The sequence below is a fragment of the Oncorhynchus kisutch genome, linkage group LG3 (genome assembly GCF_002021735.2).
Source record: "Oncorhynchus kisutch isolate 150728-3 linkage group LG3, Okis_V2, whole genome shotgun sequence".
Classification (NCBI taxonomy): Eukaryota; Metazoa; Chordata; class Actinopteri; order Salmoniformes; family Salmonidae; genus Oncorhynchus; species Oncorhynchus kisutch.
In genome coordinates this window covers 33,773,850-33,787,267 of record NC_034176.2, presented here as the reverse complement: position 1 = coordinate 33,787,267, position 13,418 = coordinate 33,773,850, and the positions used below count along the sequence as shown (strand labels likewise).

Genomic DNA, 13,418 nt, shown 5'->3' with positions numbered 1-13,418 from the left:
GACAGACAGACAGACAGACAGACAGACAGACAGACAGACAGACAGACAGACAGACAGACAGACAGACAGACAGACAGACAGACAGACAGACAGACAGACAGACAGACAGACAGACAGACAGACAGACAGACAGACAGACAGACAGACAGACAGACAGACAGACAGACAGACAGACAGACAGACAGACAGACAGACAGACAGACAGACAGACAGACAGACAGACAGACAGACAGACAGACAGACAGACAGACAGACAGACAGACAGACAGACAGACAGACAGACAGACAGACAGACAGACAGACAGACAGACAGACAGACAGCAGACAGACAGACAGACAGACAGACAGACAGACAGACAGACAGACAGACAGACAGACAGACAGACAGACAGACAGACAGACAGACAGACAGACAGACAGACAGACAGACAGACAGACAGACAGACAGACAGACAGACAGACAGACAGACAGACAGACAGACAGACAGACAGACAGACAGCTATTATTGAGAAACCCAACTGTGCTCCAGGAAAAATAGCATTATCATGTTTTTTTCTTTATTGTATTATCAGTTTGACAGAGCACTAAGAGCAGACAGACAGCCTCGAGAGATGTTCTTGTCTGTCTGACCTTTAATTCAGAGAATATTAAAGAGTATGATTGAAGGAAATGCATTCCTGGAAGGCTCGGGTCATCCCTCATTCAGCTGTTGGATTAGATTTGTAACAAATAGAGACTGATTTGGGATGAGGTCTTCCTATTCAGAACAAAACAATTATCAGCTAGACAGCTGACTCCTTACCAGTGGGTAGGGGGTATCAGTGACACCAAATCTGAGAGGGGAGTGGGGGGGATAAAGACAAGAAAGGAGAGGGGGAGAGAGCGAGAGACAGAGAGAGGTGGGTATGGAGGAGAGGAGGAGGAGACAGGAAAAGGACAGGGGCTATAGAGGAGAGGAGGAGAGAGACTATAGTGGAGAGGTGGAGAGAGACTGGAAGAGGAGACAAGGCTATAGAGGAGAGGTGGAGAGAGACTGGAAGAGGAGACAGAGCTATAAAGAAGGCTATAGAGATGCTCCGTCTCAGACATACCTTGACAGTCTCCATGGGACAGACTATGACTACAGCCTCCATGACTCCAGCACCAAGCCCACATAACAGACCCCTGGTGCTGTTCAACTTCCCTGCCTCATCACGGGCATGGTTACTGAGATACTCAAACACGCCAAACCTGAGATGGGGGAGGAGGGGAGGCGAGAGAGAGGAAGATGGAGAGAGATAACATGTTAGTATACAGCCCAGTCGATTAGTTCAATCAATGTTGTTCTCATGAGTGAGAGTCATTGATAACAAGCAGAGTTGTTGTTGCTCAGGTTTGAGACTGGTACAGTGATATCAGGAAGAGGAGTTAGGCTTGATTCTAGACTTGAGTTTGAATATTGTCTAAAACAGTGGTCAACAACGGGTCGATCACAATCTACTTGTTCATCTCCAATTTTCTAGTCGATCGCCAAACATTTCTGTAAAAAAAACAACGATAAAGCGTGCTGTTGCTGGGAGGTGCGGCCAATTCAACTGCCGTGCGCGCCGGGTAGGCAAACTGTTGCCATTTCATGTGTCTGAAGGTACAAACTCTGCCTTCCTGGAGAGGAAATCAAGCGCACTATGCTACCACTGGCCAATCAGATTGCTCAGATGACCGAGTCCGCAGTAACGTGGCAGGCATAAAAGAAAGCTATGGCAAAATTGATACTGTGAGTTTTCAAAACGTTTAAAACCATGACTAGAGAGAGACTGTCAACGAATACAGCAAAGAGCTGCTGTTTTTATGAGTGAGTTCATATTTAAGTTCTCACTCAGCACTGTCATCACTTTGTATTCAACATTTTTATAACCCATAAAATGCGCGTTCTTCCTATTTCCACTCAGCGCTACAACAAGCAGTGCGGCAGTAATGAATGAGTAGGAAAGTGTATCTATAGGCTTGAGTTGTTGTTATTATTAGCGGCTTGGGTCTTTTTTAATATCATGGGATATTTCACTTTCTCTGTTCACAGGAGTAACAACATGAATTTGTGGTGCGACTCGAGTTCGCCATCAGCTGGAAGAGTCAGTGGAGGAAAGGGAGAGCGGAGGGATGCTGCTCTCTCCCTCGGCTGAGACTGACCATCAGATACAGGCACCATCAGCCCAGTAAAATAAAAAACACATTATTTAAATGTATGCTCACTCAGCTGTGCCTCACAAGTAATGCAACAATGGATCGATTACCGGTGTGATTATATAGCCTACCTCAAATGTTTTAATGTAATTTTTAAAAAATGTCCTGAACAACAATTCATTGGCAGGTAAATTCAAGCAAAGCCAGTATGTGGTGATAATGTATTGGGCCTATAGCTTACTACACAAACCTCATTGCTACAGTACTGTTTTTCATGGGTTATTGTTGCATAGGCTTACATTTTTTAAGTCATGTTAATAAAAAATAAGAGCGGTAGTTCCTGGCATGCATTTTGACTCAGAAAGTGATCTTGACTCAGAAAATGTTGGTGACCACTGGTCTAAAATCGAATCCTAGAATTTCCTAGAATATCAGACTAGAACCTTCAATCTAGAAAGTTTTAGAATCATAATTAGAATCTCATTAGACCCTCTATAGAATATCCCTCTATCCTGGCTCCTTGTTACCTAGGTGACAGTAAAACACATAGACTGATACTGTATAACTGTGAAGATGAGAAGGGTCAGAGTTGCTGATATCTCTGGATGAGATATGGAAACAACAAAGAGTCTTCAAAGAGTTCTACCTCCACGGGACACCTTAGAGGAAGCCAGGTTGGGTTTAATCAGCTGATGAGCAGAATTTCACACCAGTTTCCTCTCTGAGCATCATACAACTGCTTAGTAATCTTAGTAGAAGTATTTGCCCAGTCCTATCAATAGTAAACAATGCCACTTTATACAATGTTTACATACCCTACATTACTCATCTCATATGTATATACTGTACTCTATACCATCTACTGCATCTTGCCTATGCCGTTCGGCCATCGCTCATCCATATCTTTATATGTACATATTCTTATTCATTCCTTTACACTTATGAAATTGTGAACTTGTGAAATTGTTGGATTACATGTTAGATTTTACTGCATGGTCGGAACTAGAAGCACAAGCATTTCGCTACACTCGCATTAACATCTGCTAACCATGTGTATGTGACCAATCAAATTTGATTTGATTTGAGGCAAGAGGCAAATTACTTTGTTCAATGCACAGGTGAAGTGAAACAAACTGCTAATGTTGCAGAATGTTTTACTACCCAGCAGGTAAGGCACATCCTTGTTTAAAAATGTAGCCATAAAGTCTGATGACTCAGCAAGCAACAGATGCCCAGCAACTGCTACCATGAAAGCGAGCTGAGCGTTCTGTCTCACCCCAGGAGTGTGTGTTAAGTTTCACTGTAATCAGTTAGGAGATGCTGTGCCAGGGAGTCCTTCCCTGGGAAGGTTATTTATAGCAGGAATTGGATTGTGGTGATTTCAGGACCAAACACACCATGGAGGAAGAGAGGAGGAGAGGGGAAGGAGGGGAGGGTGGGAGGAAAGACACTTTGCCACTTAGTGTTGATTAAAGGTTTGTTTTCTTGTAACCTGGTAAAAAAAAAGAATACTGATATTTTATTGTGTTAATTCATTGTGTTACTATTGTCTCGTTATCTATTTGTTAATTTTATACTTTTTAACTGCATTGTTGGGAAAGAGCTCGTAAGTAAGCGTTTCAAGGTAAAGTCTACACTTGTTGTATTCGCCGCATGTGACAAATAAACATTGCAAGATCAGGCGGGTTTCATGAGGCTAGGTTTCTTGTGCCTCTGCCTTCTCACCCGAGAGTTTCTGGTCTGACCGATGTCTTCTTGTCTGTCTCGGACGTTGACGATCTGTCTCTATCTCTGGGTGTGTCTCGCTGTTCTATTTCCTCATCTCTTCTCCCTCCACCCCTCCTTTTGCTCTCACTCTCTTTCGCTCTCTTTTTTTTGCCTCATATTTCTTTGTTCATTAAAATGCAGCATCTGTTTCTCTGTCTCTACTCAATCATGTTTGTTTGTTTGTTTGTTTGTTTGAGTGATAGCCGCTTCACAACTCACATACTCTGTACTGCAGGAACACAGACACGGCCTGGCAAACAAAAGGCAATGATGCCTTTATAAATTGAAACAGGTCTCTCTCTCTCATCCACCTTAATTGGACTGCAAGGAAGTGGCAGTATAGTTTTTTTCACTATACTATACCTTACATCACCCCATTAAAATTACTTCAATGTGCTAAGGCTAAACTACCTCCTCTCTTTAGCCAATTCAAAGTGAAAGATTTTTAAAAATCATCCCAACATGATGGATAATAGCTGGGCCGGCAGCCAAAGTCCAGGATGAGTCAGAGGCACCTTGGTCGTCACAGAGACCATGGCACATCTCCTAAACCCCATTAGGGCTCTATCTGCAAAGTCAGTTACCCCTCGCCAAGAGATGAGGGGTGGAGGGAGGTATTTGGGAAAGGAAGGATGAGGGAAAAAGGAAAGGGGTGGATGAGAAGGCAGGTGGAGTTAAATGGGAGGATGAAAAAGGTCAGTCTCTCTCCACTAAAGCCCAGTGTCACTCTGGCCTCACCCTCACCACTCTCTTATCTCCTTCACTCCCCGTCCTTCCCCCCACTGCTCCACACTGTACATAACAGGCAATCAGCTAATGGGATGGGGGAGATGGTGAGAAAGGGGAGAAAAGGATGGATTGGTAGGGGGAGGGGGACAGAGGGAATGGGAGAAGAAAAGCATTCCCTTCTTTTTTCGTAACCCAATTATGTAAAGCATACACACACACACACACTTACACACACACACACACACACACACACACACACACACACACACAGCTGTCAGACTAGACAGATGATGTGGCCTACTCTTGTTGCCCTGTCCTCTATGCACTGTTTCCCTACTGAGCCCTTCCGCGAGGCTGACTGACCTACTCACACACACACACACCAACAGGTTTTCCTCTCTGTATCTCCACTGATACAAGAATTGGCAGCTCTGCTCCGCATGGCTGGGTCTGTCCACTCTAAAGACAGGCTCTGCGTTGTAACACACATACACACAAGCAAACACATTCAGAGAAAGAGAGATGTCTGAGATTGAGGTCTCCATAGAACGGTCGTGTGTGGAATAAATATAATCTCTGGGAAAGAATAACATAATTACACACAAGACCAGCGGGACATTTCAGCTATGTATTGTGGGTAATAGACCAAAATAATTGGTGTGTGTGTGTGTTTAGGGCTAGATGCCATCCACATACCTGACAGCTGATTTGGGTATGGATCCGTAGAGCAGTGAGCTGAGTCCTCTGTACAGTCCTCTCACCCCGTGACCCTGTACCGTCTGCTTTACACAGTCACCTACACACACATCAATACATGAACACACAACCAGCTATGGACACACAGAGAGTATTCAAATAACTTCATATTCACACATGGAGAGAGAACTCCTTGATGAACATAGCTATTTAGTATGAGGCAGAGACAGCTGTGTGCAGGGCTCATTAAGATGGTCTCAGATCCTCAGAGCTCCAGCCAAGAGAAGCCAGACTGACTGTGTGTGTGTGTGTGTGTGTGTGTGTCATACAAACAAGTAGCGTGACAGCCTGCCAGAATCACTAATGCACCTGAGGATGATGGGTAATTTGATAATTAGATCCTAAGAGGGACAGAGAAAGAGAGAGAGGGAGCGAGATAGTGAGAATAAGAAATGGAGCGTGAGCAAGAGATAGAGATAGATGGAGATGAATTGATTTGGTCGACACACTGGCGACCTTGTATCTCAGAAAGGTTAGATGCATCGGGGAAGAAGAGGTAGAGAGGTATGAAGGGAGATGGATAGAGAAAGTCGTTGTGTTGCCGGGTGAGAGGACACACACACACACAGACACTCACCGATGCCCCTGTAATTTGGAGGGTAGGCCTTCTCGTCCAGCTGTAGCTGAGTCTTCACATACTCCGTAGGGAAGGTGATACAGATCTCTATACCCCCTGCTATACCACCTGTAGAAAACACAGAGCGGAGGTCAGATAAAGCTTTACAATCTGTAGAATGAGATGGACAGAAAGGAAAGCGACATTTAGTTACTGTAAATGTAAATGGCATCAGACTTGAACCAAACGCAAACGTTGTCGAACCGTCTGTGCTTGCTGGGGTTCTGTATGTCATCGTCATTTTGTAGCGAATGAGTCTGAACTATGCAGAAAACAGAAAGCATTGGTCAGCTACATCTTATCAACCAGAAGATTCCTTTTGTGAATCTTTGGGTAGCTAGTCTTTGGTACCAGACTGTTGGTGCCAACTAATTGCCTTCTACAATGACAGGCTGGCTAAAGCAGGCATTCACTTTGGGCAGAGCCAGTACATCATGGATCGTAACAATAACCCTAAATATGGCTGCCATCCGTGAACCTTAAAAGCCCAGAGAGTGTGAGAGGAATGTAATGTACTGGATAAAGATGGATGGAGCCGTTTTCTTTATGCATGAACCTGTAGCTATTAGATCCAATAAACGAAGAACAAAAGAATGAATGAATGATGTAGGATGTTGGACAGCTCTATATTGTGGATTAGTTCAGAGGATGGGGATGAGAGTGTTAAGAGCAGCACTATGTGCAGATGAGTCACTTAGAAAAGAGGGAAGGGAGGGCGAGAAGGAGAGGAGAGAGGGGGGAGAGAAGGCTGACGTTAATTAAATGATCTGCTCTGTCCAGAGGGAGGGGCTCCATTACACAGGCCAAGCCCTCCATTAGCTCAATGACACACAGAATTACCCCATTTTCATTTATTCTCTTTCTCTCTCACTCTCTCGCTCTCTCTCTCTCACACACACACACTCACATTCAAATCCCAGAGGCCCATCTGTATAAAGAAATAATGGGAAGGGTTCAGATATGTCATCCAACTGTGTGACAGCTTGGCATCCATCCAACTTCTGCCGTTATTGTAGGCCAAACCTCTCTATCTCTTCCCTGCAGCACTTAGAATTACATTATTCTGGAGGTGATAGGAGATATATTTAACCCATTACATATACAGAAGATATAGAAGGATTTTAAGTGGTTGCTGGTTATATTTCAGTTAAATTACTCATTGATGTATGGTTGAGTGAGAGTATTCAGAAGGGCTTAATGTATTTGCACAGTATTTCCCTCAGCCAAGATAAGGTTGTACAACAGTCTAGAAAGCTACGTCATGATCCCTGTACACACACACACACACACACACACACACACACACACACACACACACACACACACACACACACACACACACACACACACACACACACACACACACACACACACACACACACACACACACACACACACACACACTGCTCTAATTCCTCTAATCCCAGTGTTAAGTAAGGTTCAGCAGATCACATGAGGTCTACTACATTTCACACTAACACACTGACCCAGGATGTACAGGTCAGTATGTCTACAATAGGCTTCATTCATTCCAGACAGTACTACAGTTTTACATGTGTAGGCTATTGGTGAAGCAGTGTCATGTTACAAATGTGCTAAATGTACTATATGGTACAAATTTGCAAAACATATGATATGTTACGAATTCCAATTTGTTGTGGTTAACGTTAGCTAGGTGGATAACGCTAACATTAGCTAGCTGGCCAATGTTAGCTAGGCTAGGGGTTAAGGGTTAGGCTTAAGGTTAGGAGTTAGGTTAAAGGGTTAAGGCTAGGGTTATGGGAAGGGGAAGGGGAGGGGATAGCTAACACCCTAAGTAGTTACAAAGTAGTAAGTAGTTGAAAAGTTGCTAATTATCTGAAATTATAAAGTTGTCTGTGATGAGACTCGAACAGGCAACCTACTATCCTTATGTTTTTACCTTAAGTAACCTTCTGTCTTATGTAACCATACCAACCATAACATATCATACTAATTTGTCTCCTGGATTTACTACGTTACATCTAGTCTATGAGACCAGTCTGATCTGCAAGCTGTAATCTAGAGTGCACATGCCAAGACCAGAGTAGGCACATTTGCTATTTAAGGCAAATGCTATGGAAACACATTGACACTGACATTTTTATTAGGTACATGAAAACTTAAGCGAAAAAAAATACATTTTGTGTGCACTACTTGATTTTTTATCTGCAACAAATCCTTTTGGTAAACAACCTGGTCTCAGAGCATTTTATATTATTCTGTAAGGAAATCCGAGACACTCAATTTAGTATGATATGTTACGTTTGGTATGTATTAATTTGTGGATGTCCATCACCCATTTCGTATGATATGTTACGAATTACAATTAGTACAATATGTTACGAATTTGGGTTGTGGCTAGGGGAAGAGTTAGCTAACATGCTAAGTAGTTGCAAAGTAGCTAAAAAGTAGTAAGTAGTTGAAAAGTTGCTAATAATGCGAAAATTGTCTGTGATATGATTCAAACTCTCAACCTAAATAGAGCCCATCCAAACCTGTCCACCCTTACTCTATATAACCCATCGACAAATCATTCTCTTTCACAACCATCCCTCACGCACACACACATACACACATACTCCACCCTTACAAAGCAGATTTACAGTGCTTTCAGAAAGTATTCATACCCCTTGACTTATTCCACATTTTGTTACAGCTTGAATTCAAAATTTAAATTTATTTGAAAATGTATTGAAAATTAAATCCATAAATATACAATTTATAGTTCTGTAATCACACCCCTGAGTCAATACTTTGTAGAAACAGCGATTTCAGCCGTGAGTCTTTTGGGGTAAGTCTCAAAAGTATTCCACACCTGGATTGTGCAACATTTGCCCATTATTCTTTTCAAAATTCAAAAGGCACTCGCACATCTGAGCTATCTTTTTTGCAGGTGCATAGTAACAGTTGAATAAAATGAATTATGAATTGATGCCACCATTTGAGATTACTCTGACATTTTTCTCACGCTGTACCCAATGATTTATGAAAACTTGTTTGATGTGTCGATGTCCTCATTGTGTTTTTACAGACGTGTTTAATATGTTTTATATACACACTTTATTCGAATACTTATGAAATACACATTGTTATATTTGGTGAAACGTACTTATTTTCCCTCAACTCCAACCCCATTTGATGCATTGAATGGATGTGGGTGGAGCTATGTCTACATAAGGATGCTAATTGAAAAAAACTCACAAAAGCTCTGACGAAGGCCTTGAGGTCGATACGTAAAGCTTGTTAAAGAGCAGTGTTGCTATCAAGGGCAGTGTGCGGGTTTCTTCTTTTTTCACATTATTCTTTTCACAATTCTTCAAGCCCTGTCAAATAAATTGTTGATCATTGCTAGACAACCATTTTCAGGTCTTGCCATAGATTTTCAAGTAGATTTAAGTCAAAACTGTAACTTGGCCACTCAGGAACATTCACTGTCTTCTTGGTAAGCAATTCAAGTGTAGATTTAGCCGTGTTTTAGGTTATTGTCGTGCTGAAAGGTGAATTAATCTCCCAGTGTCTGGTGGAAAGCAGACTGAACCAGGCTTCCCTCTAGGATTTTGCCTGTGCTAAGCTCCATTCCATTTATTTATTTTCCTTCTGAAAACTCCCCAGTCCTTAACGATTACAAGCATACCCATAACATGATGCAGCCACCACTATGCTTGAAAATATGGAGAGTGGTGCTCAGTAATGTGTTTTATTGAATTTGCCTGAAACATAACACTTTGTAATCAGGACAAAAAGTTTATTGCTTTGCCACATTTTTTTGCAGTATTACTTTAGTGCCTTTTTGCAAAGAGAATGAAAGTTTTGGAATATTTTTATTCTGTACAGGCTTCCTTCTTTTCACTGTCAATTAGTTTAGCATTATGGAGTAACTACAACTTTGACGATCCATCCTCAGTTTTCTCCTATCAAGGCCATTAAACTCTGTAACTGTTCTAAAGTCACCATTGGTCTCATGGTGAAATCCCTGAGATGTTTCCTTCCTCTCCAGCGACTGAGTTATGAAGGACACCTCTATCTTTGTAGTGATTGGGTGTATTGATACACCATCCAAAGTGTAATTAATAACATCACCATGTCTACTTTTGGATTTTTACCGATCTACCAATAGGTGCCCTTCTTTGTGAGGCATTGGAAACCCTCTCTGGTCTTTGTGGTTGAATCTGTGTTGGAAATTCACTGCTCGACTGAGGGGCCTTACAAATAATTGTATGTGTGGGGTACAGAGATGAGGTAGTCATTCAAAAATCATGTTAAACACTATTATTGCACACCAAGTGCCGAGTCCATGCATCTTATTATGTGACTTGTTAAAAACGCAAATTTTTTCTCCTGACCTTATTTAGGCTTGCCATTACAAAGTGGTTGAATACTTAACAATTTTCATTAATTTGTCATATTTTTGTAAAAACAAAAAACATTATTCCATTTGGACATTATAGGGTATTATGTGTGTAGGCCAGTGACAAACTCATCTGAATTTAATTCATTTTTAATTCAGGCTGTAACACAACAAAATGTGGAAAAAGTCAAGGGGTTTGAATACTTTCTGTAGGCAGTGTATAGTTTAATCAACACCCTTCTGACTTCACAGCTGGGTTCCTGCTTGTATCACAGCCACTCAGTGCACACACACACACACACACACACACACACACACACACACACACACACACACACACACACACACACACACACACACACACACACACACACCACTGGGACTGATCGTCAAAATACAGAACATGTATTGTCTTGAGCCTGGTTGAGTGGACAGGTTGCAGCCCAGCAGTAGAGACACACATCCCAGCCAAACAACCAATAGGAACCCTCCACACCATTACACACTATTAGATCAACCATGGAGGAGAGAGACAGAGAGAGACAGAGACAGAGACAGGAGAGAGAGAGGAGATAGAGACAGGAGATAGAGACAGGAGATAGAGACAGGAGACAGAGACAGGAGATAGAGACAGGAGACAGAGACAGGAGATAGAGACAGGAGATAGAGACAGGAGACAGAGACAGAGACAGAGGGACAGACTGAGAGAGGGAGGGAGACAGAGAGAGAGAGAGATAGAGGGAAAGAGAGATAGGGAGAGGAAAATAGAGATAAAGAGGGTTGAGATAGAGAGAGTAAGACAGAAAATGGTGAAGAAAGGGGATATCAACAAATGGAGAGCGAGCAAGGGAGAAAATAAGTGCAAGAGCAGAGAGGGCGATAGAGAAGACCTCTGAAGTGCCATCTATTTGCCTGCTGTTGAGGTAACTCTAATGAGTGGTGGCCATATCATCTGCTCCTGATGAGAACTTCACTGAGAAAAACAAACTTTCAAAATCACCAGACCTAGCAAACAATAAACATAACCCAATCTTGCAACCCCACAGTTTATGGACCAGGACACCATAATGTGTAAGACCACAAAAAATACTAAACACGGGAACATGATGTATTCTTTAAATATATTCTTACTTATCCAAGCTAGTCATATTAAAATGAAATGTATTCTTTAACAACAGAGACTAGAGAGAGAGAGAGAGAGGGAGAGAGAGAGAGGGGGAGAGAGAGAGAAGTGGAAGATAAAATGAAAGGCAGAGAGAGTGTATGTGTCTGACAGGAAGGGCAACAGGGGTTTCGTGATTTGACGTTTTGCCCCCGAGGGCGCTGGTGGGTCGTGAGTCAGATTCAGGGAGAGTGTGTAGAGTCTATTACCTAGTGTATTGGGTGCAGTGGCGTGTGAATGAGCAGGGAGTGAGTGCACACTTTGACAAGCCCTCTGAGTCTGAGAGGAGACAGCCACTCAAAGAACTTAACTGAAGCACGAGAGAAAGTAAAAAAGAGGGCGAGAGAGAAATGGAGAGAGGGAGAGAGAGAGAGGGAGAAATGTTGCTCCAGACAACCATGCAAGCACAGAGCAATACAAAAGTACTTTCTCAAACCTCACACACACTTACACAAACGCACGCACGCACAAAGCATGAACACACGTACGCACACACACACATAGAAAACCCATCAGAACCAGAAACCCATTTAAAGCTCTCATCCCAGAGGCCAATAATGCCTCATATCAACAGCCTCCACCTCTCAACATCACCCATTGCCATTAGCTGCTAGGAGTGCAGGAGAGGGAGTAGAAGGAGCTCAAACACCCATCATGTGCCTCAAAGCCATTGTCTGGGTTTGTAAGAGATGTAGGATTTTTCTTCCATTAAGCTACGACTTTCTCTATTCTGTCCATGTCACTTCCCCCCTCCAGGCCTATACAAGACCTATACAACCACACATGTACACATACAAAAGTCACTCCACCCTTTCACCCCTTCCTGCATTACACCAGTGCCAAAAGTGGAATATTTCTCAAAGGCTAAGCTACATCAGTTATGACACCACACACGTGGAGTCAAACTACTGTAGAGTCATACTGAGTCCAACTGGCTGTAGTCTTTATTACAGCCCTGAGTTAACCTTTTACTGCAGTGGGTTAAATCAGGGTCACACGGAGTGTTTCTTGGTAGTCAAGAGTATACACCTCACACACATGCTTTTGGGCTTTAAAAAAAGACACCTGTTTCATTTCAGATATAGATTTGAAATGTATTACATTTTGAGTTTGCATCCCAATATTACACTTTATATGCATCACAGAAGACTGAAATATAACAACGCCGTTTGACATAGAAACACAAAAGTTGATTAATTATGAAATTAATTAAGGATATGTACTCCAGTTACTAAACAAAGACTGACACCAAACAAGCAGTACACACTCACAATCTCTCGCATACACACATACTCCTCCTTACCACTCCAAGTGTAGAGAAAAATAACCAGATATAGCCAGTCGTGTACTACTTATGTCGTTTTTTGGGGTATCTGTACTTTACTATTTATATTTTTCACTGTGCTACATACATTCCAAAAATACATAGATACTTTTTACTCCCATACATTTTCCCTGACACTCAAAAGTTACATTTCGAATGCTCAGGCAGGACAGCGATATGGTCCAATTCACGAACCTATAAATATAACACGTTGTCATCCCTACTGTCTCTGATCTGGCGGATACAATAAATACAAATACGGCATTTGTAAGTAATGTCTGAGGGTTGAAGTGTGCTCCTGATTGTTGTTTGCTTAATATAAGGAATTTGATGTATAGCATTTACTTTTACTTTTACTCAAGCATGGCGATGTCATACCTTTTCCACCACTGTGCTTAAGTACATTTAAAAACAGATACTTTTAGCCATTTACTCGAATAGTAGTTTACTGGGTGAATTTTACTTTTACTTGAGTCATTTTCTATTAAGGTGTCCTTACTTTTACTAAATTGTGACAATTGAGTGCTTTTTCCA

General features: G+C 42.0%; 1 protein-coding gene across 1 annotated transcript in view; it reads right to left on the bottom strand.

Moving 5' to 3' along the window:
* The window catches only part of LOC109872206 (tricarboxylate transport protein B, mitochondrial-like), a 32,516-nt gene that overhangs the window by 8,483 nt on the left and 10,615 nt on the right, over positions 1-13,418 (bottom strand). Inside the window, exons 2-4 of the mRNA XM_020463356.2 lie at positions 5,991-6,098; positions 5,354-5,453; positions 1,093-1,231 (exon numbers count right to left, since the gene is read on the bottom strand). Of these exons, the coding sequence (XP_020318945.1) occupies positions 1,093-1,231; positions 5,354-5,453; positions 5,991-6,098 (347 nt within the window). The remainder of the gene's footprint in view (positions 1-1,092; positions 1,232-5,353; positions 5,454-5,990; positions 6,099-13,418) is intronic.